The sequence below is a fragment of the Acanthochromis polyacanthus genome, chromosome 5, assembly GCF_021347895.1.
Source record: "Acanthochromis polyacanthus isolate Apoly-LR-REF ecotype Palm Island chromosome 5, KAUST_Apoly_ChrSc, whole genome shotgun sequence".
NCBI classification, from domain to species: Eukaryota; Metazoa; Chordata; class Actinopteri; family Pomacentridae; genus Acanthochromis; species Acanthochromis polyacanthus.
In genome coordinates this window covers 14,318,798-14,346,198 of record NC_067117.1, presented here as the reverse complement: position 1 = coordinate 14,346,198, position 27,401 = coordinate 14,318,798, and the positions used below count along the sequence as shown (strand labels likewise).

At 40.4% G+C, this 27,401-nt stretch overlaps 1 protein-coding gene across 5 annotated transcripts in view; it reads right to left on the bottom strand.

Moving 5' to 3' along the window:
• srgap3 (SLIT-ROBO Rho GTPase activating protein 3) overlaps nucleotides 1–27,401 on the bottom strand; it is a 67,846-nt gene that overhangs the window by 16,532 nt on the left and 23,913 nt on the right. For all 5 annotated transcript variants that reach the window (XR_007941875.1, XM_051948115.1, XM_051948117.1 and 2 more), the window contains exons 3-8: nucleotides 22,630–22,792; nucleotides 16,871–16,933; nucleotides 8,084–8,269; nucleotides 5,424–5,552; nucleotides 417–638; nucleotides 165–266 (exon numbers count right to left, since the gene is read on the bottom strand). Coding sequence is in view for 4 of the 5 variants with exons in the window: in XM_051948115.1 (XP_051804075.1) it covers nucleotides 165–266; nucleotides 417–638; nucleotides 5,424–5,552; nucleotides 8,084–8,269; nucleotides 16,871–16,933; nucleotides 22,630–22,792 (865 nt within the window). In the remaining variant the exon portion in view is untranslated. The remainder of the gene's footprint in view (nucleotides 1–164; nucleotides 267–416; nucleotides 639–5,423; nucleotides 5,553–8,083; nucleotides 8,270–16,870; nucleotides 16,934–22,629; nucleotides 22,793–27,401) is intronic.

The following is a 27,401-nucleotide window of genomic DNA, read 5'->3' as shown; positions in this document are numbered from 1 at the left end:
GGGTCACTGGAGAGTAATTGCAAAGAGAGCAGATGGTGATGTGGCCCTCCTACTTGGTGTTTTGCCCTTCAGTGGTGTGATGGCTGTGGGGGAAAATGAGACATGGCTCCCTGCTTTAGGAGGGGGTTACTGGTGCCGGACAGACACACATCATAAATCCTCACCTCCTCATTTTCAATCTTTAGTGTCGCTAAGCGAGACTGCAGCTGGTGGTAGCGCATCAGGAGTTCAGTCTGGACCGGCTGCTGGGCGCTGACCTGGCACACCTGAGGAGAAGGCGGGTCAATGGGTTGGAATGGATGAAACAAAACAGTCTGAAGTTTCAAGAGCTACTTCATACAGACTACATTATTTCTTCGCTCATTGGTAACAGAAACAAATATCTGACTAAAGCCGCAGCCTTCAGTGCATCTCACCTCGTCTCCCATGTGTGGCAGGTATTCAAAGCGCATCGGAGGGCAGAACACCTGGTTATGCATATCCATGATCTTGTGCTTGTCACTGCGGGAGTCCAGGTTGTCCACTGCATTCTCGATGATATCCAGTCCCTCGTGGCGCGACGTCTCCAAGTTGTACTCAGCAGATAAGTAGGTCCTGAAGGTGCGTGCCAAGCTAGCGTGGTAGCCCAGGTCACAACACTGTGGAGATAAAACATCAGATAACTAGAAAGGCACTCGGAGAGCGCATACCTCCGCCATGCCGTTTGTCTGTCTGTGTGTGTGTGTGTGTGTCTGTTTGTCTGTTAACAGCATAACTCAAAAAGTCATAGACGGATTTTCACCAAATTTTTTACAGGATGTCCGGAAGAGCAAGAGTAAGAATCGATTAGATTTTGGAGGTGATCCGAATCACCATCTGGATCCAGGAATTTTTTGAAGGTCGAAGGACAATTGAGAGATCTCTCAATTGTCCTTCGACCTTCAAAAAACAGTGATTCGGATCACCTCCAAAATCTAATTGATTCTTACTTGTGCTCTTCCGGACATCCTGTAAAAATTTGGTGAAAATCCGTCTATGACTTTTTGAGTTATGCTGTTAACAGACAAACACACACACACACACACACACACACACACACACACACACACACACACACACACACACACACACACACACACACACACACACAAACAAACTCCGGTGATTACATAACCTCCTGGCGGAGGTAAATATGCAGAAAAACTTGTACCTGTGGTAAAGAAATTAGAAAAATATGCTACACGTGTTCTATGATGTCCTGGCATTGAGTAATATTCTTTCAAGCTTGTCTCTGTGTATCAAAACTGCATATTTACATATTTATTAAGTATTTTTTCCCCACGAAAACAATTTTTTTATGCCCTAAAATGGCTTAAATGTAACTTGATGCTGTTGAATATGCAGATCTCTTTCTTCAACCACCCTTACACTGTTCATTGCAGCTCAAGCACATCTTACCTCAAACACTGTAAAATTAGTGCATGCTACACAATGGCAAATTGTAATATTGGACTATTTCAGTCATGCGTGTTAGAATCGGAACCCGGCTGTAAAGGTTACCTAACACAGGGCTCAAAAACAGCATTGATGGAAAGTTTCACCTTTGATCTTGCATGTGCTTCAGAAACATGCTCTAAAACCACAGACAGCAGTGACGCCAAAGTGCTCTGACCACACTCTGGATTGAACGTCTACATTGCTGCAGCTGGTGTTTAGCCGTTCTTTCATGCAAAACTAACAGAGAGTCAATATTTCTATTATTTTTGTAATTCAAGCAACAGCAAGCAGCACTCAATCTTTTAAAAAAATCGTTTATTCTTCTTCTTTCAACTTGTTAGTGTTTACTGTTATACATCAAGTTCTTTGAATGTGAAAACCTACTTGGCAATAAAACTGATTCTGATGTATTTCAACAAATCAGTATAAATGCGTCAGGGAACGACAAGTTGAATGTGGAAAATGAAGTTGTATAGTATATTAGTCTGAGCACCTTCCACCATGTTCAGACCTATTTAATGGACTAAATACCAAATTATGTTCTGCTACAGGTTGCCTTTCAAAAATAGAACCGGAGTTCACAGAATTACAGGAGCAAGCACAGTAGGACACCAGGGATAATTACAGAGCCTTATCACACGGAGCTGTATGAAGTAACCTAATTAAGCAGAGGATAGTAGTGAGGAGGTTCAGAGGGAGCTTGAGGCAACTGACAGCTTTGTAAATCACTAAGTAAACGCTCTTTAGCACTCTTTAGCACTGAGGAAGTACTCTCTCTGCTTTGTGCACAAGCCTCATTGCACCACACCATCAAAATGGCTCAGTAGACCAAGGACTAAAGGGAGTAAATTAGCTTCTTTTTAAACAAGTAAACAGAGAATACATTCATACATCAGCAGCAGCAGCAGCAGGCTGCAAGAGTAGAGGTCTGGGTAAGATTAAATCCAAGTACTGTTGACCTCTTTCCTGTTCTCATTTCTCTCATTACATACTAGATTATATTTACACATCTATACATTCACAATTAAGGACTGGTTACTTGGGATTATTATGTATGAAACCCCCCTGGAATTCCATGTCATTTAGACAGTATTCAGCAGTTTCAAGGCATTTTACGTCACTTATCCATGTTGTTTTCTCTTGACTAGATCCTTGCTTGTGTTGAATCTACTCTGATGTACATTGCTTTGAATAAAAGCATCTCCAAAATAAAATTGTAGAATTGTAAAATACTTAGCCACAGTGTTGACTGCTTATTTAGTCATAATATGTCTTCTAGCATATAAAAACACCACATGGACATGGACAAAGTTTAAGACTTGATTTACACTAAAGGGAGGTTTAACTGCCTGTTGCTTCACAACAGAATAATACACAAACCACATAAAGTAAAAACAAGCTTCACTGCATCTTAGCTCACTATTTGCTGCCATAAAAGTTAATCTCTCCATGGATGTAACTCTCTAATTCTGATGACCAAACTTTCTCATCACAAAAGACATAATTTCTCTGAAACATAGTAAATAAACTCAATATTTTGCCCCGAACTGAACATTAGCATTTTAAAGTCACTGATTCTGACTGACAAACCTCACTTGCTCTGGTTTGATGTGTGCCTCTGGCATCACAAACAAAGCCTTTTCTTCCCCTCTGCCTGCTTGTGGCAAACAGACCAGTCAAGCTCACAGTCCCATTCCCTCCAGCTCAGCAGGATTTGGGATGACATGGACCTTTGAGTTGCCAGGCAGTGGATCTATAAAAGCAGCCCAGCAAAAATGCAGCGAAAGTCATGAATCAGGCTCTCAATCTGTCTATTTATCGCCATCGGATCGCCCTTATACTGTATAGCCTGACTCAGGTTAGCTGCAATAGGCCAAATCATATTACAGTACTTCAACTGGATTTATCTAAAATTGCAAGTCATGTTCGCAGTATGATAGAATAGTCACTGAAACCATGGCTTATCATGACTGACCTGGAAAATGTGCATCTATCACCATGGCTAATGTGGTGCCGTATGGTGGTTTGGCCTTAAGCAAAAATATGACAACCAGGCCATTAGCACAGAGAGAAGGGGAAAAAACAGACATACCGATCTTCTGCGATAGAAATATGACCTTAATGTTAAAGTTTAAGACCACATTCACTGCCATTTGTCACGTAAAGTCTGCTCACTACTCTGGTAAGTGACAAAACAAAATCATTTAATACATATTAGAGCCTGACTAGTGCTGGATTTTTGGGGCAAATATATTCAGGAGGTTCTGTGGATCGTTATTGTTTATATATATATTGAGGTTACACTGAAGTAGGAAAATGATGGGTTCATTGTTTATTCTAGCTATGTATTTCACACACTAGCTAGCTAGGAAGATGCTGCTTGATTCTGCACCACCGTCTGCTCAGCTCTGACACATACTGTGCTACATGTGCTGCAGACAGTGCTGAGAGTTGTAAACAATGGAATCAGAGGTGCTCTGCTGGACAAACTACGTGATATCACAATTTCAAAATTACACCAAGCATCTTTTTTCTCTATATTGTGTTTTGTACAAGAAAGTTTTCACACTAGCATATATTGGACAACATATATGCTTATAATGATATATCTGTGACGGTAAAAATGAGCAACTCATGTATCGGTCGGGCTCCATACAGTCTATAACATTGAAAAACACATGAACAAATAACACATGAAATATAATATTGGAAAGACCTAACTTGCCAGCACAACTACCCAATCTACAGAGCACATAACATTATATAAATAACAGCATTTGAGTTTTGAAACCTTCGGAGAAGATCAGGAAACTGGAAACTAGAAAGAAATACAGCTATTCAAAGAAGGCTTCCTTTTCAGTTGGCCGTGTGTTGCATAATAGTGGAATTGCATGAAGTCACAACAGATAATGAAATGTCAAATGAGAACGAGATTAGGATGCAAATAATGCAAAGTCTCATATCCCCAAAGTGACAGCTGTATATGTGCATATAAAAGGACTGGACACAGAAAGTTGTCTTCAAAAGGTCAGTAAAGTCTTCTTCATCTTAATCTTCTTAATCTTCATCTGTTTTCAGCAGATGACTGGGAGCAGGTCACCCCAGGGCTGAGGGAGCGGTGCCAACCACATTAACCTTATTCATGCCTGCATAAGCAGAGCCTCTGCTCACCAGCTGACTGTAGCCGACGTCCAACCATTAGTGGTTTGCTAAACAAAGTCATCCTCACTGGTGATGAGACTTTCCAGCAGTGCCACTGGTTTACAATTCGAAAAACATGATCTCACATCTGACTTTTAGTTTTTTTTATGGGCATGAAATTCAGGATATGAAAACCAACTATCTTCTACTACATTTTAGTTTCAAAGGAAGGGAAATCTTTCAATTGGAATAGTCTACCGCCTCTTGGATCAGTGTCAGAAAGGATACATCCTCTATTCTGATCACCAAAAAATAGAAAAACTGTGTGTGTGTGTCCTGGCTCATGTTTTTCCTTGGTGACAGTTAAAGGCAGCCAGTTACAAGGACATGCTGTGTTTGTCCCAGTAAAGCTCCCAAAAGCAGCACCAACAAAAACAAATGAACCAGGACAAGACTGAAGAAGAGGACAGCAACAGCAGAAACCACTCTGTCAACACCGATGGAGTCATCAGTCAAAAACTACGTGGAAGCACAGAGCGTTGCTAAACTAATTTCCATGTCAACAGCAGCCAGTTAGCAGCATATCAGTATTAGGTGTGTTGTGCAGAAATTAATACCGAAAAAATGAAGGCAAATACACTTATTGGGGCCAACAGAGCAGCTTGAAGACAAACAGCTAACAGGCTGAGATTGAATGAGACACAGGAACAGATGGTGAGAAAAGTGACACTGCTGCAGAGTTAAATCAACATCAGAAATCCCAGCTGAGAGATGTAAACAAACACATGTGCCTCGTGCATACTTACATCAATCATATCAGAGACGTCATGGATGTAATATTTTGCCACCACTGCATTTGTTGCCGCCAGGTTCAACAAATAGTCATTCCGGGCTTTTGTGCATTTCAGCTTATTCTCTGAATACTTGGCTTGCCTCTGGGGAGGAGAGAAGAGACAGAGCAGACGAAGGGAAAAAAACCATCAGTGCAGGAATATAAAGCAGCAGGGGGGTTTGAGTGTGTGCTCAGGCAACTGCAGCTTTGGGATCATCACACAGGCAGGGAAAGTTTGGAGAAAGAGGCTCTGGAGAAGCTGCCTCGAGATAGTCATGTGTTAGGTGGCACAGCAGAGCTTGCATTTCGTATTACTCTGACTCTAAACACTTAAATACCAGACACAAGTAATACATGCACATGAAATATTAAACAGCGCATTATAATTTTGGCAACACTCCTATGTGCTGTCTTGCCTGAAGTCAGATGAGATGTCTGAATGGTAATAATATTATTACATTTTATTTCTAAGTGCCTTTCTTGACACCCAAGGTCACTTTACAGGAAAAACAATACAACAGAACAGATAAAAACCATACATAAAGAAAGAGGCAATTAGAGAGAATAAATATGCAGCTAACATAGGCAATAGCTCAGCATCAAGACTGCAAACATGAAGACACTGCTAGCCTAAATGTCAGTCTGGCTGCCTTTAACACATCTGATCTCATTTGTTTAACCCATAAAAACCTAAAGTTTCTAACAAGAAAGTAGATTTAGTTGCTATTTTGTTACAATGCTATAATGCTCACTCTTTCCCCCTATTTCAAGTCTAAATTAAGCCAACCAGCTACATACTCATCATGTTGCCATTAAAGTGGCATCAATCTTGTCATCAGATGCTCATAAACAAACCAAATGAAGCATTATTAAAGTTTAACCCTCTGAACTGCAAAACCCACCAGCAGATTTGAAAGGTATGTTTACTTAAAAAAATTAAAAAATAAATAAAAATAACCAAAATCACAGAAATGGTCACTACCTGAAATTGGTTTAAAAAAAAAAAAAGAGAGAAGAATACTCAGATTTTCAACTATCAGATGGTCCTCAATCTGCTTATATGCAAACAGCCATTTGGCAAGGAAAATTTAACCAAATCTAAGCTTAAAATTGTGATATTATTCTACAAGTTATATTTTAAGAATTTGCCCAAAAAAAATTGTTTGCTTTGAACACATTCTGAAAACAACAAAAAATTACGCACTTTTCGGGGAAACCATGAAGGTAGAAGTGACTCAGCTGCAATCAACAGTCACGTGACAAAAACTTCAAGGACCTTTAAGCTGAACTTAATTAAACTGCAGGCTGTATACAAAGTAAAATATCTACAGGAAGTACAGTCACCTTTATATTTCCAGTACTGGCTACACCTGTCAGAATGTGGAAAATGTTGTGGATGTCGATACTAGTTTTGTGAATTTTTTATAAAGCAAACCTCTTTATTTCTAGTCATGGTTGTGCTGTTTCCATAGAGGTGCAGAACTTTATACTGCAATGAAAAATGAGCCCACAGTGAGTGAAAATGTGACAGGAGCATAAAGCGCCCAGAAACTGCTTGCTGTTTAGAGGATTAACTACAATGGTTGTCTTTCTGTGTGCATTTATTTCTAGTGCAAATTCAGACAAATACATGCATTTGTATTAAAGTAGCAGTACAATGTGGTGGCATTTTGTACTGAAAAACACAAGAAATTTTGCAAACTTGCAAAGCAGCCTCACTCACCTTACCAACACAACGTTTCAGACACAACTCAGAGAAGCGTTACTGCTGTTTGAAATACAACAAAGCATCCTAATTTTAAAACTGCGACTTTTACCAATTATTTGCAGTGTTTGTTTGTACACATCAGCATACATATGCATTTTATTTCCAATTTCACAAAGCCATTATGATGCAAATTTCAGCAGTGTGTTAGAAGAAAAGAGATTAAGTTTTCTTCCTTCCTCTTTTGCCTCCAACCTGTTTGCAAGCACAGTAATGAGAGAAAAGCTTAGAAACAAGGCACAGACAAACATTCATCGCTATGCTGTGCTATAAATAGAGTGCTACTCCAAAGCCAAGCAGCGTCTCTGAGAATACCAGCCCGAGGAGGGAGAAACACTGCTGCACTGACAGCCTTTTGACTTGCTGCACCTGAGAGATAACAGTAGTTTCATTTGCATGGAGAAATTCCAGAAGAAAATCCAGAAGAAAAACTACATGACAGCATCTAAAGTACAGTATGCTCCAGAGACCAGCAGCCTGACACTTCTGGAGGAGAAAACTTTTCACAAACTAGAAATCTGCATAAGACGGAAAGGGAGTCGGGTTACTGGGTGAAAGTGCGGCAGTTTGCTCAGTGTGATTCTGGCTGGAGACCTACAGTTTGCTCCTGAGAGTTTCTGGCGTTGTATTGCTGCCTGTCTGCTGCACTTGCTCACACTTTCCAAGCGAACCCAACAAACGAAGCTGGCTCTCCATTTACGGAGCTAGAATTTCTAATATTTAAATTTGGTGAGAAGCTGTACAAAGACTTTTCCTCGCCTAAACACTTAATTAATGATTCATGATTTATGTAGCACACATATATTGAAGCTACGCTGAACCATGTGCATGTAAACAAACAACACTCTTCTTTCTGGAGGCACGCTCACCTTCTCTTTCATCTTCTCAATTTTCCTGGCGGTGCTGCGCCTCGGTTGGCGGTCCTCGTGGCGCAGCAGGTTAACGTTGAGATCTCCGGACTTGCTGAATTGCTTCTCCTCCTGCTTCTCAGCATCTTTGAGCTTGCTCTCTGCACTGATGCTCTCAGTGTGGTACATGTGGTATGTTTTCATCACCTGAAAGGAGAGTATCAAAAACAGAGCTGTAAGATACTTTCTCATAATCGTATTTTACAAACCTCCTAATGGGTTTGAAAGGCTTGTTGTCTTTCTACAAATTGCATGTATGAAAACAGAGCTGGCATCTTTTTCTTTTTTTAAAGATACTATGCTGTTGACATTTTTGAGTTCCCTCTACTTCTAGCCATGGTTTTGCTGTTTCCACAAAAGTGTAGAACTTTATATTGCAATGAAATATGATCCTATAGCAAGTAAAAAATGTGACAGGAGTAGAAAAAAAGCCCAGAAAGCCCAGAAGCATGGTGCTTATTTTTGTCAAGTACAAGTACCAAACATTTACCAGTGTCATCCTCAAATCATTTATTTGTCCGACATGACAGTGAATTCAGTATCTTTATATTTATAACAATCGGTCTGGTAAATTAAACTAGAAATATCACCTTGAGCACTAAGGAATCGTGACAAAACAGGTTATAGACTAACCCACACTAAATAAATTGGTGATCTGGGAAAATAATCAACAGATTTGTTTACAATTAACAGTTCTGCATGACATAAAATCATAGATAAGTAGAATGTGGTGTAAAATCTACGGTAGAAGGCCTTCATTAGTATTTTTATCACGAATGGGCAGCCATAAATGTGTAGGAGTGGCCATTGCTGATAACAGACACAAACAAGCCCTGACTCAGTAATTGAGGTGGACACTATCTCGCTCAGATAAATCAACTAAGTAAAATTGTCATTATTACTCAATTACGGTCATATAGATGGTTTACAGTACAACTATCTTTTGTGGCCAAAACCCTAAAACCACAATCACATGTGTGGTTTTGTCCTCCTAATTACAAAATCACTCATACCTGCGCATGAATTTTCAAGAGCACTACTGTTATACTCCTTAGTTGCTCCTCCAACAGCACAATTATACAGAAACTGTCTTCCACCGTCTTCTATTTCCACAATCCGGATTGGTTTTAGTTGTGGTTTAATGGTGGCCTGCAGGATCAGTTTGGGCCATCAGTGTAACACAGATGTCACTACATGTGGAATATTTTAAGTGGATCCAGGGACCCAGAGTTGTGTGTGGTTTAGTTTTGGCTGTCAAATCTCCAGCTCACCCGTCTTTCCCTCCTCACTGTAGCTTTCCTGGTCTCTCCATAATTTCTACAGCAACAGGCTTGCTCATTTCCAGCTCTTTTGTGAAGCAGAGTGACACCATTGTTTTCCGTGTTCTCTGCAGCCGCCGCCACACTTTGATCTCTACTTAGACGCTGAAACTTTGACACCCTCCCCCCCCCTTGTCCAACATGGCGATGACAAGACTGTAGCGACACAAAACCCTCGTTAGACAAGACAGAAGCCCCCTTCGTCTTGCTTAACTTGTCCCAGATGCTCGTCGAGAGCCTCTCTTCTTTTAGGCCCATTTTTGAGCCTCATAAAGCAACGTCCAGATGTGAGCTGTGTCTTCAGACGTCTCGAGCGTTCACACTTTTCTATGAACACCTCAGGATGTCAGACAGCATAAACAGTCATTTATTGGTTTCCTGTGATCAAGCAAGTAATGCTCACTTTGTGTGGCACTTAAACAGCGGGACACTTTTTATCTGCATGTGAGCTACTCATCAAGATCCCAAGTTTGCTGTTGGATCACTCGCAGCTATAATCTTCCACTGACCTCCAACTCTGCGACAGTGATGTTTACCACTGATGCCACTTGAGGAGGTTCTATTTATTACGCCTTTCTGCCCTGGGATAAAAACTACTCCTTGAACTCCTAGAATAACAAGAACAGCAAAATGTTAAAAAGCTGTAAGGCATACACCTTACAGCTTTTACACAAAGACAAAAAAATACAGTAGTCTATTCTCAGAGTGACTAAGCTAAACATCAATGTACCAACTCCAGCACAACAGAAACTAGGCTAACACTCTGTACCTCCCCAGGCTGTCAGACTGTTGAGATTCCTCTGAAAATGTGCTAAATTTCCAGCTAACTTTGAACCATCTGACTGCAGGACCTGCAGCTAAAGACACAAAGTAATTTGCAGGAAGACTGAGCTTCAGCTGTGTCTACAGGAGGTGTGTGTATAGCTGAGTCCTCTGACAATAGCCGACGGCTACTACACTCCTGAATAGAGTCGCCGAGCTGATGAAAGACACAGCGAGAGAACGGCCAGAGATTTTCACAATGAATGCAAGACCACAAAAACATCTTTTATTTATCCTGAATCTAAAATTTCCGGGGTGACTTCAGGCCCTTTGCTGCACATCACGCCTCTCACACCTCAAAATATTCTCCTCAATGACCACTTGGAAAAGTCTGCTACACAAGTGGAACAGAGGTCTAATAAAAAAAAAGTACCAAAGTTGCTGCAAGAAAAGCAGAGTGAGATACAATTAATGATGGTTTAACTGAAACACAACACTGAACAATTTCTTTTTATATTGTCATGATCTGGCTTGTGGGCTACAACATAAGCAGAGTTTACAAAAATAAAGGTTTTGCTCCAATAAATAAATATCTTCAGGAAATGTGAAGATGCAAAAGCAGCCATGAGCACTGTGAGCTGCAGCAGCAAGAGTGTGCTGACAAAACTGGACTTCTCAGGGAGGACTGTGTGGAGATATTCAAGTGCATGTGCCACCCCAAACTCTAACACTTCCACTGCAAGGCCACTGGGGGTGCAGAGGGGCATCACACCTCCCAACTTATCATTTTTCCTCTTGACTTCCTACAACTATTAAAACCCCTTGTGTGATCTTGCTCTGTCTTTGATTTGACATGCAAGTGTGGAGAGCAACCACAGGTCAAGAGGATGACCGAAACAAAGTTACCCAAATCGTATAATAAAGCAAGAGATGACCCAAAAAACATATTGAGCCATCGCAGCAACCCACCATCTCAAATATCCAATGACTTTATTTTCATGTAACAGCACAACAGAGGCCATCATCTTGCGTGTGTATTCACAACTGTACAAACACTCAGCAGACAAGCTTACAGAAAAAGAAAAGGCTCTTATAAAGTTTAAAAGTAACTGAAATACACTGCGTGCCTCTATGTGCTGTTTTTTTGTCTCTGTGTCTCTTTATGGTTTTCTCATCTGCCTTTCTAGATATTTTGTGTCTCTGTGTCTGTTTGTTTTGTGTGTCTTTGCGGTATTTTTTTCCTCTTTGTGGTCATTTTGTGCTCCTTTGCAACACTGTTGGTCAGTTTCGTTCTTGTTTCATTCGTTTTGTGTCTTTGTCATATTGTGGAATACAACTGCCACGACTAAAAAAAGATTACTTACAATGTTACTACACATTAACCAACAGCATCAACGAATAGTCCCAACTTAAAGTGAACTATTAAACCATCAAAAATGATCACATACAGTGGCTAAATCCCCAAGATTCAGTGAACTGAGTAAAATGAACAACACACAGCTAGCGTGGCTCAGTAGCAAACTGTACCTCACAAAGAACTAGCAGCTGTGTAAACACTCGTATATACACATCATTGGAATAGGTATTATTTGAGAAGGTTATAGGTTTTTCTCCAGTATGAATAGCACCTACTTCTTCATCTAAGATGTCATAAATGAATCGCCATACTGTTGTTGGGCGACCTTACAAATGAATGAATGAAGGTTACATCAGCACCATCGCCTGAGACTCGGCTTCAGAATCAGTGTTGTTGTTGTTAACAAAAGAATAACTGTGTGTGTGAGACTGAGGAGCAGACATCAGACACAATGTGGTAGATCAGGAAGATAAGATAAGCTAAAGCTTTATTGATCCCAGTGGGGATATTAAGTCGGCAGAGCAGGAAATTAACACAAAGCAAAGAAAACTGAAATTCACAGAGCCATGTTGCTGAAAGCAATGTTGGGCAAAGAATGACTCTTCAAACATTCAGACCTTATATTCTGTTTGTCATATTCAGGTCTGTTCTTAATGACAAGCTGCAGACAACAGGTTCATCGATTTCTCACTGATACTCCAACCGCAGCATCATACTTTGAACAATATTTGAACACAAGTGCCACATCTCCCTCTTACCTTTCACCAAGCTGCCACAAGAGAAATGGGATTTCACAGTTTTTCTTTCAGCAAAATTTGTTTTGTTGGCAGCGTTGAAAAGTGTTAGAAAGCACCACAAGGCAATCACCATGTGTCTGCACTATTAATCTAGCTATTTCAGTGCAATGAAATACTAACAAGGGTCCACTCATAAAATACAAGGTGCTTCACCCTCCAACACAAAACAAAAAATTCACAAGGTGATAACCAGCCCTCTCTGTGTGTGTGTCATCGGGTATGCACATGAGAGCATGCTGCATCTGTGCTCATATGTAATCCTATGTAATCTTATCCAAACAGGTAAATATAGGGCTATTTATTTCCTCCAGAACACCCCATCTGCTACCTGCTGGTCATGAAGGCGTGAAATCAGATTAGTTGGTCATACGTGGTAAACTTTACATGTTTTCCTCTAGTTACAAAGATTTAGTGTATTTTTAGGGCTATTACCAATGTAAAGGTGTAAGAAATTCTTGTATTGACATGTTAGTCCAAATTGTTTTATATAAAATAATCCAGTGATGTATTTTACAATCTCTATGCATCCATTTTGAATATACCGCTTCATCGTCTGTGGAGTCTCAGTGGAGCTGAGGCTATCCCTGCTAAGGGCGAAGGAAGGGTTCACCCATAGACTGTATATATAGTGGATGTAGCATCTGGCTCCAGAATTGAAGCCAACCCGGAAGTGTCAAAAACTTGCAATATCACGCCGTCCGCTAGGGTTGGCTCCAAAAAGCTTTTTCTCCATAGACCCCAATTCATTTTTGGAAAAAATAAAATTTGATAGACTGATTTTCTACGGCTCAGGATTTTTTTCCCATTAGTTTTCATGGTCAAAATGAGAGATCAGGTGGCCGATCTTGAAATAAATCAATACTGAATTTTAAATAAATCGTTAAAGTTGGCGGAGCCAGGGGGCGTGGCTATACTTGATAGACAGCAACAGAAGCCTCTGCGGTAAAATGTGGGCGGGATAAGAGAGTCCTCAGCCAATCCTGCCCCTAGTTACTTTCCGGTCCAGTCTGTTTGATGACGCTTTTTACGTCACTGGCTCCAAAAAATCCAAAACGGCGACCAGGAAGTAGCAAAATCCGGGCTTCATTTTCTCGGCGTTGAAACCAACGGGTGACGTCACGGTTAGTTTACGCCTGGGTTCACCCTAGGACAGGTCGTCATTCCAGGGCCAAAACAGAACACCAAGTAATTTAGAATCACCAGTTAGCTTCAGCATGTCTTTGGACTGTGTGAGGAAGCCGCAGCACCTGGTGAGAACCCACGCAGGCACAGGGAGAACATACAAACTCCACACAGAAAAACAAGTTGGCAACTTTTCATAAAGACACAGCTTTACTTTGCACCACTGTCTGCTCAGCTGTGATATATATTCTGCTACATGGGCTGCAGAGAGTGCTAAGATTACCCAGAGCATCTTTATCTGCATTATGTTCAACACATGTGGCCAAAAATATAGGCCAACCACATGTTGTAACTGAAAATAACTTTCCAACACATCATTTCACAGCTCTCAAGCACAGTTGGTTGAAAAGAGCTTCACAAAAAGAAGAAAAAGCAATTGTGGCAACATTACATGAACAATAATTGACAACAAAGCCATTGAACGCTGGCTGGAGACAAGTCATTAAAAAATGAGAAGAGATAGCAAAAGACATAATACCTTTCAAGTATACTCATCATGTGATGCTATATACAGTGAGAAAACAGCTTGTAAGTGTGAAAATGTACGTGATTAAGCATGAATTTATACGTTTAACAAAGAGATCTATTTGTGTTGAAGCAGCATTTCGTTTTCCCCCTTAGTTGTGAAGTTTCAAACAACTCCCACCACCTCTCTCACACTTAGAAAGAATGAGGTTGTACGTCAACATTTCTAATTTTCAGCCAGACTGAGGCTGGGGCCAAGTAGAGCATGAGAAGAGAGACCATCTGAGTTTCACTATTGAGCCAGAATGCTTCAAATGGGTAAAATAAATATATAATAAACTGTATGCCACAGCGAACCTGAAAAACACGCTGACACTAGAAACTGCACTGGAAATAACTGCCAGACATTAACATCCTGAATAGAAAGTACAATTTTATTTTCATCTATTATCAGAAAGATCGCTAAGTGGGTAGAATATTGCAACGTTGGGCAGTTATTAAAGGTATTTAATCAACAACACAAACTGCTAGAAATGTGCCTCAATGCAATTAACATACACTGTATGCCCTTGTGATTATCACATGCTACCCACGACGCTGTTTGTTTCAGGGTCCAAATCTACAGATGGCTGGATGAGGGAAAGCTGCCAGCGCTGCCCTTTGGTATTTTGACTCTCATCACACTGCACAGATGAATAAGTCATAAAAGGCAGCTCTGCCATCTCTTCTGTTTCACCTCAGGGGGCAGAAGATTGCTGAAGTTGCTTGGAGCTCATCCAGTTTTGGGCACTAAGCCTCTCTGAATAAGACCTTGCATGAGAGTAACGGTGCAACACCAGAACTGGGTGTTCTTATCCCTGACATACGTTCATCTGTCTGCAGGGTCTCCTGCAGGAAATCCCAGTATTAGCAATATATCAGATCCAAAGCTAAGCATCTTTCTGTTTATCTGTATTGCTTCTGTTAAAATTAGACTTCTGACAGCATGAATTAATTTAAAAAATGCACTATTTTGACTCTGTATCTCCCACCTACAGCACAAGTCATGCTAAATGCTAAAATTGACACCAAGATTTTACATTTTAACTATGTATCGGCCCTAAAAAGCATATCAGTCAACCACCACAGTTTCTTTCTCAAGCTATTACTTTTCATTGTAGAATAAACACAGTATAGTTGCAAATGTTTGGAGAAATACTAGGCAGAACAGTTATTTAAAAAATCTGTCAATACAACACGGTTAATTAAGAACATTTATCATAAGTAAAATCTGATGGTGTCATAGCATGTGTGACGCCTAAATTAAAAATACAACTGAGGAAATGTGGGTTTGGGAAACATGCTGCATTTATTAATACCTGCCCTCTAATGTTGCACTGATTTTTTGACAGCCAGAACTTTCAACATTTGACAGTTGAATCCAAATAGTATTCATAAATGCAATGAAATATTAATTACATTGGATCTTTTGGGGATAAAGCCATCACTTTAGCCAGCAATAGCTATACAGTACAACAGGAAACATCCATCAATAAGGCCGTTTGCCATTAACCTTTTCTACAATAAAACATATGGGAAGCAGCTGCAGGATACCCAAGAGCTATTTGCTGTGAAAAAATAAAAACATGGCAGCATGGAGGCCGAAGGGAAAAACAAGAGAAGCAAGAGATGTGAACTACCGTTTCTCGAGCAACATCAAACTGAAGCTGAGGCATGTTTCTACAACAGGGGCAAAAAGAACGTATTGTACCAGCAGAGAAAGTGATCATTATAGTAACTGCATATCCACAACAAAGCACAGTGGAGGCATCAGATACAACAAAGCAGCTGAGCTGGAACAGGTGACCTAAAATGAATGAGCGAGTCCATTGTTAAGGAAACCAGATGCACATTATGTAATCTGCTTCTTATTTTTTCCTGAAATACATCTCTAGTTTCATTCCAATGTCAGTTATATTTGTGTGCAGGCAGGCAGGTATTTCTCAGGGACAACCAATGATGTGAATCCTGAACAGGACCAGAGCTGAATGAGTAACTAGGTATGGAAGCTGAGGCCAAAAACTGTCCAATTTAGAAAGAAATGTAATGTTCCTTTTAATCAACTACTCGACTATTTCCCTCCCTCTCACTTATCATCATCAGTCATCAACCCATTTGTACTAAGCAGCTATAAAATAAATGAAAGACAATCCCGAGAACTTAATCACAGGACTTCCTTTGATATGCTGTCATGAGATGCACGCTCAGTGAATTTAACAAAATACCCTGAATACTTTTCCAATCTGACCTCATACCAATCAAGAAAGAAGAAACCAAAAGCATCAGTTGCTCAAGTTTAATGTTGTACGTTCGTGCAGAGCAGTTTTCCTGACCTTTAATCAGGGGCAAACATGGGTGAAATGATGGCAGTTCTGGTATAACAAGGCCACAGCATAACTGAATCCAGACCTCTGCTGCTGTTGCTTGCAGTTGTCAACACTGCCGGCCCCAGCAGTGACACATGCATTTGCTAATTTTTCAAATCAAAAGATACTTTCATCTAAATCCTAAACCAATTTCCCTGCAGCCCCTCCAACAGCCTTAAAAGAAAGTATTAAATGAGGAAAGTACAAGTGTTCAGTAACACACAAAGAAGTAAAAGAGGAAAGATCTGGAAAAAATGAGATCCAGAGGACAGTGCAAATAATAAGAGCCTTCAAAAGCTACAGCGAGAAGAAGGAAGAGAAGCAAGAATGAAAGGCAATAAAACAAAACACAGAAGAAATACAATGTCAGAAAGATGGAGAGGAAAAAGAACTTTGGATGAGCTCAGCGATGAGATGAGGTGTGAGAGATCGATCTGCAGGAGACACAGTCTGTTACTTACAGTGTAGAGTTCATTTGTCACCTTCACCAGCTCCTCGTGCATCTGGATCCCAATGTCCTTGCTCTGAAAAACAGCGAGAAGAGAGAACACGGGTGAGAAGACAAATAATGTTGGACCCGTCAGCAGTGACCTGATGGAACAAACTCTATTATGCTGACGCTGTGAATTCGGTGAGTCATAGACAAATATCTCAACAACCACTGGATGGATGGAAACCAAAACTGGTACAGAGGATGTACCTGACTGCGATTCAATGACTTTTCGTCTAACATAACAGGTCAGAATCCACCCTGTCCAATAGCTCACTTCAGGTTCAAAACTGATTTTACAGTCACTTGTCTCTGTGTGTCAAAGTTAAATATTTAGAAGTTTGAATTCCTTCCTGCCTTAAGATGGTTTAGATGTAACTCTGCACCTTTGTTCCACTGTAGAAAGTGCAAAGTATAAACGTGAACCACTGCAGTTTGAGCACACCAGCTCTGCAACGACTACTCAAACACTACTACGCAATAAGAAGCTGTAATATTATAGTAATTAAGCCATATATGTTTGAACCAATCACCAGTTCTAAAGAAGAATCACGATACAAAAAGCCTATGAACAGTAAGAATGTTTCTTTTGGTTTGTATTAAACCCTAGCAGTCTGAATATATGTTTCTGAGACTGTCATTAGCAGTAGGGATACAAATTTTGAACACCTTTCTTAAGCAATGATTCAGCACCTTATCTGATTAATCAGTAATATAAAATGAACTCACTGGAATAAGCAGAACGACTCATGATACGCAATATGGCCACTTGTTCATGGTGATGCTGTCTTAGCGTATATCAGCTTATCAACACGACAAGAGCTCTGGCTGGTAGGCATGAAGCTTCACAGGACATTTTCTCATGATGGTGCTTCAATAGCAAAACTCCCACAATGCTCTCTGCTTGCCAACTCAGTCCAAGTGACTGCCATCATGGGTCGCTACAGTGTTAAAGAGACTTCCTGATGGTGCCACTGCTAATCTGTAATACTTTTTTGACACCTATGTCTTCATCGTCTGCCTTATTGGTTAATTTATTTTTAATCAGCAAAACTATCAACAGAAATGAATCAATGAACAATTAATCAATAACATCCCTGCAGTTTCAAAGCAGAAATCCTCAGTTATGGTGTTGACTGCTTATTTTGCTCATGATATATTTTCAAGCACATAAAAAAATGGACATGCTAACAAAGTAAAAACTTAGATTTTTGATAGTGGGCTTTTTCAACTATATTGCACTATTTATTGTATACATATTTAAACAATCACAAAAACATATTAATCTTCCTTTCTTAGCAGATGAGCATTTCTACTTGTTACTGAATAGTGAAGAAATTTAACTGTGAGTAATAGCGCACAACTAGTTTCCTTTGATTTACTGCATGCCACACATTGCACAGTTAGACTTTTATTTATTGCAAAGTCCTCTTTTAATCCGTTACTGCTGGTGTGTACGTACATTTGTGAAGTGAATGCATCTGAGTGCTTGTATGTGTGAAGTTTGTTGAGGAGTGAAGCCAATGTGTGACATCCTCTGACAAAAAAAACAACAAAACAGTCTACTCTACTGATGTGTCACTGTGCTTTGCAGGCATACATAAAAATGTAATCAAAAAGGAACAATCTTTTTCAAAAGACTGCCTCAGCTATGAATTTTCTCGCCACCTATTCAAATTTGAGATCTCACTGAAGATTCTATCCCAGATACAGTAAACACCTTGAAAAACAGCACAGCTAAGTCCTCTAACAGCTTCCAGCACACATGCACTTTGACTTCTTCCTCAGTCATCACACAGCAGGGCACGTCTAGTGTTCAAAAACATTGGTCACACCTGGACTAGAAGGAGAAATAACCGAAGGAGTGAATGTAATAACGTCTGTTTGTGTGGGAGAGAGGTAGAAAGCTTTTCTTTAAAGTCTTTCTGAGGTGAGAAATGGCAACAGGCTGTCTCTGTGTGATGGTCTCACACATTCAAAAAACAAAAGCAACACCTCGTCTAATATCACAGAGCTACTGGAAGTTGCCATGCTTGAAAAAGAATGATATGAAAACCAACATTTATACAAGCACAAACAGAAAACTGTCTGTTGCTTCTGCTAATCTGATTAAAATTGGTGCCACCAATATTTGGTGGCATCACAAGCCAGTCTTTGATACATGTAGTGGTAAACTCACAAAAAGTTTGTTCTACATCACTGCTTTGGGGTCTACTTCAGTGTATTTGGTCTAGCAGATATTTGGTGTAATTTTCACTTGAATACAAATTCTGAATTTTCATTATCCCACATTTAAGTACGTAAAAATGTTACAGATTTTGCAGATTTTCCAACCTCATGTGTTACTTATAAAATAGCTTTTATGTCTTTACTGGCAACAATGTCAGCAAGAGTTCTCCAGTTAACTGCAGAAACCCAGTCTACCTTCACCATATATAACAAATATCCTGCTGTGAGACTGTGAAATAGAACAATCTTCATAATAAAACCCGAACAGGACAGAAAAATACCTTTGACTTTAGTCACCAAATCAGAGTTTTACTAGAACTGAAATAAATATGTCATAACAGCTGAGACGGAGCTCAGAACTCAACCTGAGGATGACTGCTATGCAGAAAATAATTTAACTGTAGCTTATAAGCTGTGACTCTGTGTGACACCTCACCTGGATGTAGTAAAGAAAAGTACACTGTGTAACTTGCTGTTGGTTCATGACTAATCCTGTCTCCATGTCGGGGATGATTCATATCTCTGAGTACGTAAGCAATGAAAGTACCGATGTTTCATGTTTGAGATTCTCATTTGGATCCTGCTGCTGTTTGATGCTGTAATCATTGAATAAACTCAGAGGAAAGACTCCCTCAAACAGTTGAAAGCAACAAACAAAACTCTTGTTCACGATTTTTCAAAACCTAGACTACATTGACTAATAAGAGGCTTGTTAATTAAATCTGTTAAATTGCATTTTTATGGACATTTCAGCTTGTAATAGATTGTGTAGGTGAAAGAGACTGATTTTAGCTTGCAAATAGTGTCTTTGGAGCAAATATTGGTGTTCAAAGGTAGAAAAAGCCCTCTTAAAACCGCTTCATACAAACTTAAGTATCTGTGCAGTTCAGACTTGGGCCGCGCTGAAAGTGATACGAAAATGTTTCAAGGACTAAACTTGTCATCACAATATTCAGTGGAAAGAAAGCAGGGTGCTCATTCAGACATGAAGCCAACATGTTCAGATGACATCAGATTCACAAACAGGGTTGCATGTCTGAACAGCGAAGTCCGGCTGTTTGAGTTGCGTTAGCTGAGATATATCATTTTCGCCATATGTAAACTGCAAAAAAAAAGAAAGACAAAAAACAAAGAATGCAATGAAACGAATGAATGAAGTGAAAAACATGTTCACAAGTAGAGGAAGGACACGTCATTCGGAACCTGACATATGCAGCTTGGTCAGGATAGATGAGTGGCTTGTTGGTGTGCAGCGAACAATAGCTGAAGCCTCTCACGCACAGTGAGCGGTTTTCTGTCAAATATGGTAGTAGCATTTGAAACAGTGGGAAAAGGTGTGTGAACTTCCTTATGCTCAATACATTTTTTAGACATCTGACTCATTTGTTCTGAAGCAATGCAAAAATAATGACTCAGCACGATGGATAATGGTCATTTCACAAACGAGAGAAGTATTGTTTTCTGTCAGATCAATACAGGAGGGAGGGGCTGCTCTATAACAAAACCTTGCAGCACCTATAGACTAAATAACTGAACAGATACAGGGGAAGTACATACATACAGTCACGTTTCCAACAGCCTACATCAATTTCCTGCAACTTAACCCAATCCTAAGAGTAACTACTTCTTTCCCCATCCTAACCCATAATCTAAACCTAATTTCACCAAGGGTTCACACTAAAATTCAGAGAATGTCTATTACTTTTTGTCTCTGAGAGGGAAGCATAAACCCACAACGGGACTGTGTCAACAGCCTATGTCCTCATGACACAGGTAATACAAACACACACACACATCCACATCCAGCCACAGTTCAGAGAGATTCAGACAGATGAAAGTTGACCATTTTACCACACCCTACTTGGCTTTAATAACTGTGCTTGAAACAACTTGAAACTGGTGAGTCAGAAATTTAAACAAATCATCGAAGGAGGGGGGCAAAAAACTCATAACACAAAATCTTGCTCCAGCAGTTCTTCTTTAAAGTAGATTATGAAATGTACGTAGAACAAGAGAAACAAAATAACTTCAGTAACACAGAAGAGAGTTGGCTGTTTTTGCTTTGTTGTTATCTGGAGTGCCAACATTAAGTCCTACTCAAACAAGCGTTGGGCTGAATGTGATAAATAGGATCCGTCCTCAGAGGGCTCCAGCAGCTGGTGAATGGCATCTGTATGCATCAGCGGCTCTGGAGTGAGACAGACTGCAGCACGTACTGCAGAGGCTTAGAGGGAGCAGGGAGGGTTCAGCCAGCAAGTGAACAAATGTGATGCAACACACTGTAAGAGCTATGGTGGGCCATATTGTACAGAGTGAATATAGTCATGTCAATAAATGTATGCACATATATTCTTGATTCTTTCCTCTTTGAAATGCACAAAAACAAAATGGGTCATTTAGACCCACGGAAGTTTGTAATGCTTTGGCATAGGGAGCAGACAGGAAGAAAATAGTGCCCTTTGTACACTCCTGGTTGCCACACCTAATGTAATTGCTGTTCTGAACATAGCCTTTCAACTCTGATCAACTTCCAAACAAAGGCGTAACGCACTCATAAAATGTGGAGAGATGTTAGCTGTTTGATTCATGATCACGGCAGGCCTAAATTCAGAATGTCAAAGGCCACCTATATCCACTTTGTATCATAATACTCAATATTCAATGTAACATTCTAACAAATTAGATCATTTACAAAATATATCATCAATGTGACACATTCCTGCAAAATCTTTATCAGCTGGTAGTTGTTTCGTCAAGTATGCTTGTCCTTGATCACACAGTGCTGAAGTCAACCAAAGCTCATCCATTTTACTTGAACATTTTTAATTTTCTCCAGAGTGCCATGGCATTACTTTTAAATAAATTATTTATAGCCTCCCAATGTGTCTGCCAGCAAGTGGTAGCACAGTCATCTATTCATAATTTCAAATATGGAAAAAAAAAAAAGGCTACCTGAGGGCACCTGGCTGCAAAAGGATGGAGCTTTTCTCCCTTTTTGGATCTGGCACTGTTTCAGAGAGACACACATCCACACTTACCTACAGACATAGAATATATGAATGAAGCTGGGAAGGCAGAGTGGAGCTCACCTACAGGAAGGCCTGCAAGGTGAAAACAGGCTTCTGATGTTTGGATAAGACCTCAGTCATCTCTGCTATGTGCTGACAGTGAGCCAGACGTTGCTCACACTAGTAGGGGCTGCAGAGCCGTCCACCTCACTTTCATTTTCCCCAAGCTGTTTTCACTGCCTTTCTAACTCAATATGCACAGAAACAGAGCTGCTGCATTTCTCTAGGCTACCATCAATTTGTGCACTAAAGCCAAACAGCAGTAAAAACCTTGGAAAGCTGCTTTCAACTTTATAGTAACAGCACGGCGTGACAATGAGGCCCAGCTTCAAACAAAAATGGCGTGGCATTTGTCTCGTCCCAGGACGCTGACATTTTAGGGTAATGAGAAAGTAGCTGCACACAAAGAGAGAGAGAGGATATTCTCACTGACCTTCTTGAACAGACGAATGACGTCCTCGCTGATCTGAGCCAAGCGGACGATAACATTGTTGGTGTAGATGTCACTGAGGGTGGCATGGTCACGGCTCTCGCGCCTCGTCTGGTTCAGCACCAGATACCAGCAGTTTACTGAGGACAGCAAGTGCTGATCTTTCCTGCAATGACAAGAGAATTACAGAACTGTTAGAACATCCCACAGAAGTAAACAAGTCTAGAAGAGATGGTAATGTTCAACTTTAAATTTTCAGCATTCAGTAGGAAAAACACAGTTTGAACAAAACCCAGAGTCCAGATCCACACTCTGTGGGCATGTACTTAAACATAGTGGTGCTTTGAGCTAAATGCTAACATGCTCACAATGTCAATACATGCGTGCTGGTAATTAGCAGGTATCAGTTTTAATCAGGTTTACCATCTTATTTTCGTTCATAGACAAGCATGTGATAATTAGCCCTGAACACAAAATACAGCTGAGTCTGGAGCTGCAACTAACAGCAGCTCTTTCTTTTCAATTAATCAGCCGATTATTTGATTGGGTAATCAATCAAATGTTAGGTTTATTAAAGGCCAGAAAATGGTAAAAAAATATATCTTGATTGGCATAAGATGGAACCATTAAAGGTTTGTTTACTGTCACTGAGGAGGAAACAAACAAGAAAATATTCAAATTTAAGAAGCTTGGATGACAAAATTTTAACTTTTTGTCTGGAAAAAGGTAGTTCAAATCGACTAATTGATTAATCGATTAATCACTGCAGCTCCAGCAGAAGCTGATGAAGTTATCAGCCCAATGCTGCACAATAGTGTTTTGGAGACATTAACAATGTCTGGCTAAACATGAAAAGGATTTGAAGTCACTGTTAAATAAAAAAAAAAAAAATCACTAAAAGAAAACAACCTGTTGTGACATAAATTATCACTACTCTGCCACCATTGTTTCCCTGTTTTACCTCAGTGAGTGTCTTGTCTCCTCACTCCATCACTTTCTTTCGGTCTCCCAAATCACTCCAAACAGCGACATGGCTCGTGAGACCTCAACTGGTTAAATTTGCAATAATGATCCAGAGAGTCATGATTGCTGCATAATCAGTTTAAACTGTCTCCGCTTCGGGTGCTTTTAAATAGAAAGACCGAGGCACATAGACATCGAACCAGACGGACACACACACACAACCCCTTCAAGCCCATACCCTTGTCTGGATCCAATCTGAGCATTAATCAATCAACCAACCCCGAGGAGGAGACAAAGAGCGAGCGAGGGGGGAAATGAGAGCAGGAGAGGGAGAGAACTGGAGCAGGATGGGGGATTGGGTTTCACTGTGGAGCAGAAGAAAGGGATGAGCAACACCAACATCAAAGACATCCCCTTCAGAGGGCTTCCATAATGCTAATCACATCTAATGAAGCTGATATCTAGCTACTCCAGAGTGCTTTCACCATTATTTCTTTACTTGACTGTGCCCCTAAACGCACTTACATCAGGCTAGCGGGATACAAACACCAGCCCGCCATCCTCATAAGATCAATGTGGAGCAGAAAATAGGATAGCATGTATAGCGAAATTCATTTACTGAAGTCTTCAATGTTAGCGCGGTGCCCTGGGATGCACTTTGTGTGAAAGGCGGGGAAGTTAATTTAGAATTACAAAAACCTTAATTTGAAGAGTTGAGATAAGCAATCACAGTCACATTTCAGTGTTGCAATCAAGACATCCTTAATAATTAAACTGAACATTCACTTACTGCGGCATAATGATATGAATTTATCTAAGACTACACAAAGGAAAGGCAGGATTTGGGTTTTTCTAACATGAGTGGACCTAATGTAGATACACTCACTCCTTCGGGATGCCCTAATTCTGCTGCTTCACCATCCCTCATTTTGTACCAGTTCTGCTTGACTGACCTATCTGCCAGTAAGGGATGCAGCTCCTCAGTGTATAATTGCTGTTTGTGGGGTTTAGGGAACAAGCACCTCTACTCTCTGCTAATCCCTAAAAGTGCTCAGAGATGCTTCATCTCATCCCTAAGCACAACCAGGTTCCCATTTAGTCTCCTTTTTTATCCTCCTCAGCTTTCCACCCGAGCCCTGCACACTTTCTCCATAAACATAAATCCTCAGCCCTCCTCTGATGATTTAAAGTGCTCATGGGCCTGTGGTCCCCAACTATAATACTCAGGCCATTTTTTCGTCTGGATTAATACGTGTTTAACTTGACTGGAGCACCAGATTCATGCCTCACTGAAATTATTAGAATATAATTTGCTTTTTTTTTAGATTTACTAAAGATGCTTTAAGAATTGTTGATGTGCTGGAGCATATACAAAAAAAATCTCAAACATATTTGTAATTCATCAAGCAAGATTAAGACACTAGTCCCTCTGACAGTCTGTAGTTCTGCACAGCAGTGCTTTGAGCTAAAAGCCTCCCATCATGGCAACATGCTCACAACTGCAATTGTGGAAATTCACTGTGAGTACACTAACATGCTCATAATGACACTCGTAACATATTGATGTTAAGCAGGTATGAGGTTGGACAGTTATGTCAGTGTCACCATCAATTTAGCATGTCAGCATGCCAATATTTTCTGATTAAGCTCTGAAGGCTACAGAACGTCAAAAGCTTTCTTTAAAACAAGGCAATGGTCAGACTAAAATTTTGACCTGAGGCTGGTGCTGTGTGAAAACTACAACATCAACAAAGTAGTAGAGTTTAGCCTGAGAGGGACAAGAATGTCTGTACCAAATTTCACTCTGAACCACAAATACTACTGTGACAGTAGCACATGTAACAGGAGAAATCAGGTCAAAATCATTAAACAACATTCCCTTTTTTATACTGAGTCTGTGGCAAGCAGATATGAGAATATTTCACTGTATAAGTGAAAACTTTGACATAGTAAGATGTCTTTAAAATCAGCAGCATTCATCCTCTGAGGGCCATGAATGTTTCTAAAAAAAAAAAAAATCATAGAAATCGACCCGGCAGCTGCTGAAATATTTCAAAGTTCTGAAACGACACTATGATCCTGAGAGCCACACTGTTGGCAGCATGTCAAAAAACTTCAGAGGCACCACCTACTCTTACATCCACTACTGACGTGCGACAGTTTTAAGAAAAATTGTACAAGGAGGATAATTTGGGAGGAAATTCTATATTAAGCAATGACAAGGCATGGAAATGGAAGGGTACAGATATTTAATGGTAAGGGTTAAAACCTTGGAAACAAGAAAGAAAAAGAGATAAATGACACCAGATCTCTTTTTCCCTTGCTGCTGCCCTCATTTCACAGGAATTAGGAGCAGAAGGTCAGTAATTAGGCTGTGTACCAGCCGCATCTCTGGGACCGAAGTCTGTTAACACACCACCAAATGCAGCTCCTTGACTTGTTTTATTGCACTGCCTTTTCTAAAACTAGCTCTTCTACAGAGGCCCATCTTTCATAAAGGACAGAGACGTCACAACATTCATTCCTCCATTTCCACTTTCTACCAGCCTCTCTTTGCTGATTTCCCGTAAAAGGATGAATGTCAATTGAGAACATGCAGGTCAATTAATCTTCAGGGTTTCAAAAGGGCTGGTTTCAGATGGCTCCTTGCCCTCAGTATTTATACACAGGATATCATTAACATGCAGAAGAAGGCAGACGATGAGCTTTGAGAGTCTCTAGAGGAAAGAGGAGGAAGAGGAGGAGGAGGAGAGATGAGCGCAGCTTTCTGGCATCCTTTTACATCCGTCTCATCCTGCAAAGCACTGTCTGACTGTCTACATGCTTTTTACAATTTCTGCTCTCCCTTGTTGTCCCTGTACGGCAGATACAAACATACAGTTTAATCTGTGAATACTTGGACGAAGCAGAGGAGACACAGAGACAGTGGAAGTGAATGGGGGAAACAAAGGAGTGTATGGTTGGAGAATATTGCAATAATCCTTTGAATCAAGGATAAACTGATAGCAAGCTGCCTCCATAATGTGCATACCCGGAACAAGTAGGCATTGTATAGAACAGTGGCCATGCTTTAGTTACGGTTGTGCTGAATGCCACCATCTAATCACCCAGAGCCTCTGATGTGTCTGAGCCAGGATTTCCAGAAGGAAGTGTGTATTTATCAAACCAGGACTCGGCTCTGTGAAGGCCTTTAATCCCCTCCACACTGCCTGCCTGCTGCTTATCAATGAAACAGCCAAGGAAAAGGAGAAAGAGCCAAACAGTTTCAAAAGACAAGGGGCACGTGGGCACATGCCGCTGGCTTTGCCATTCAAATTTGTTTTGCCCCCGTTTTCAAGCTGGGCTTCAACATGCTACGTTGCTGATTTGCACATCATTTAGGTTTTTTTTTCCCTTCTTTTTTTTATGAGGAGACACACTGCCAACATTTGATAACGCACAGCTGCACAGATACACAGAGCAAGGCCGAGAATCGTGCATTGTCAGTGAAAAGGACACGAATGTTTAACAAGATCTGAAAGACAAACTGCAACCCAGCTAATATATTTGCTGTATTTGCTGCCTTTCACCAGTGGAAGACGTCAACCTGACAAGAGCAGGGAATTGACCGCTGTGCTCAAACAAACCAGGCCGACAGAGATACAGCTCGACCTCTTGGCCGTTAACCCTCAGACCACCAGAGAGCAGCCATACTTCAGCAACACAGATACACTACATGAGACTGTAGCTGCAGCTGTATTTTGGTGTCTTTGTACAAATGCCACAAAGCACCACTAAAGCATCTGTTACCATCCTACAGTGGCACGCTTCAT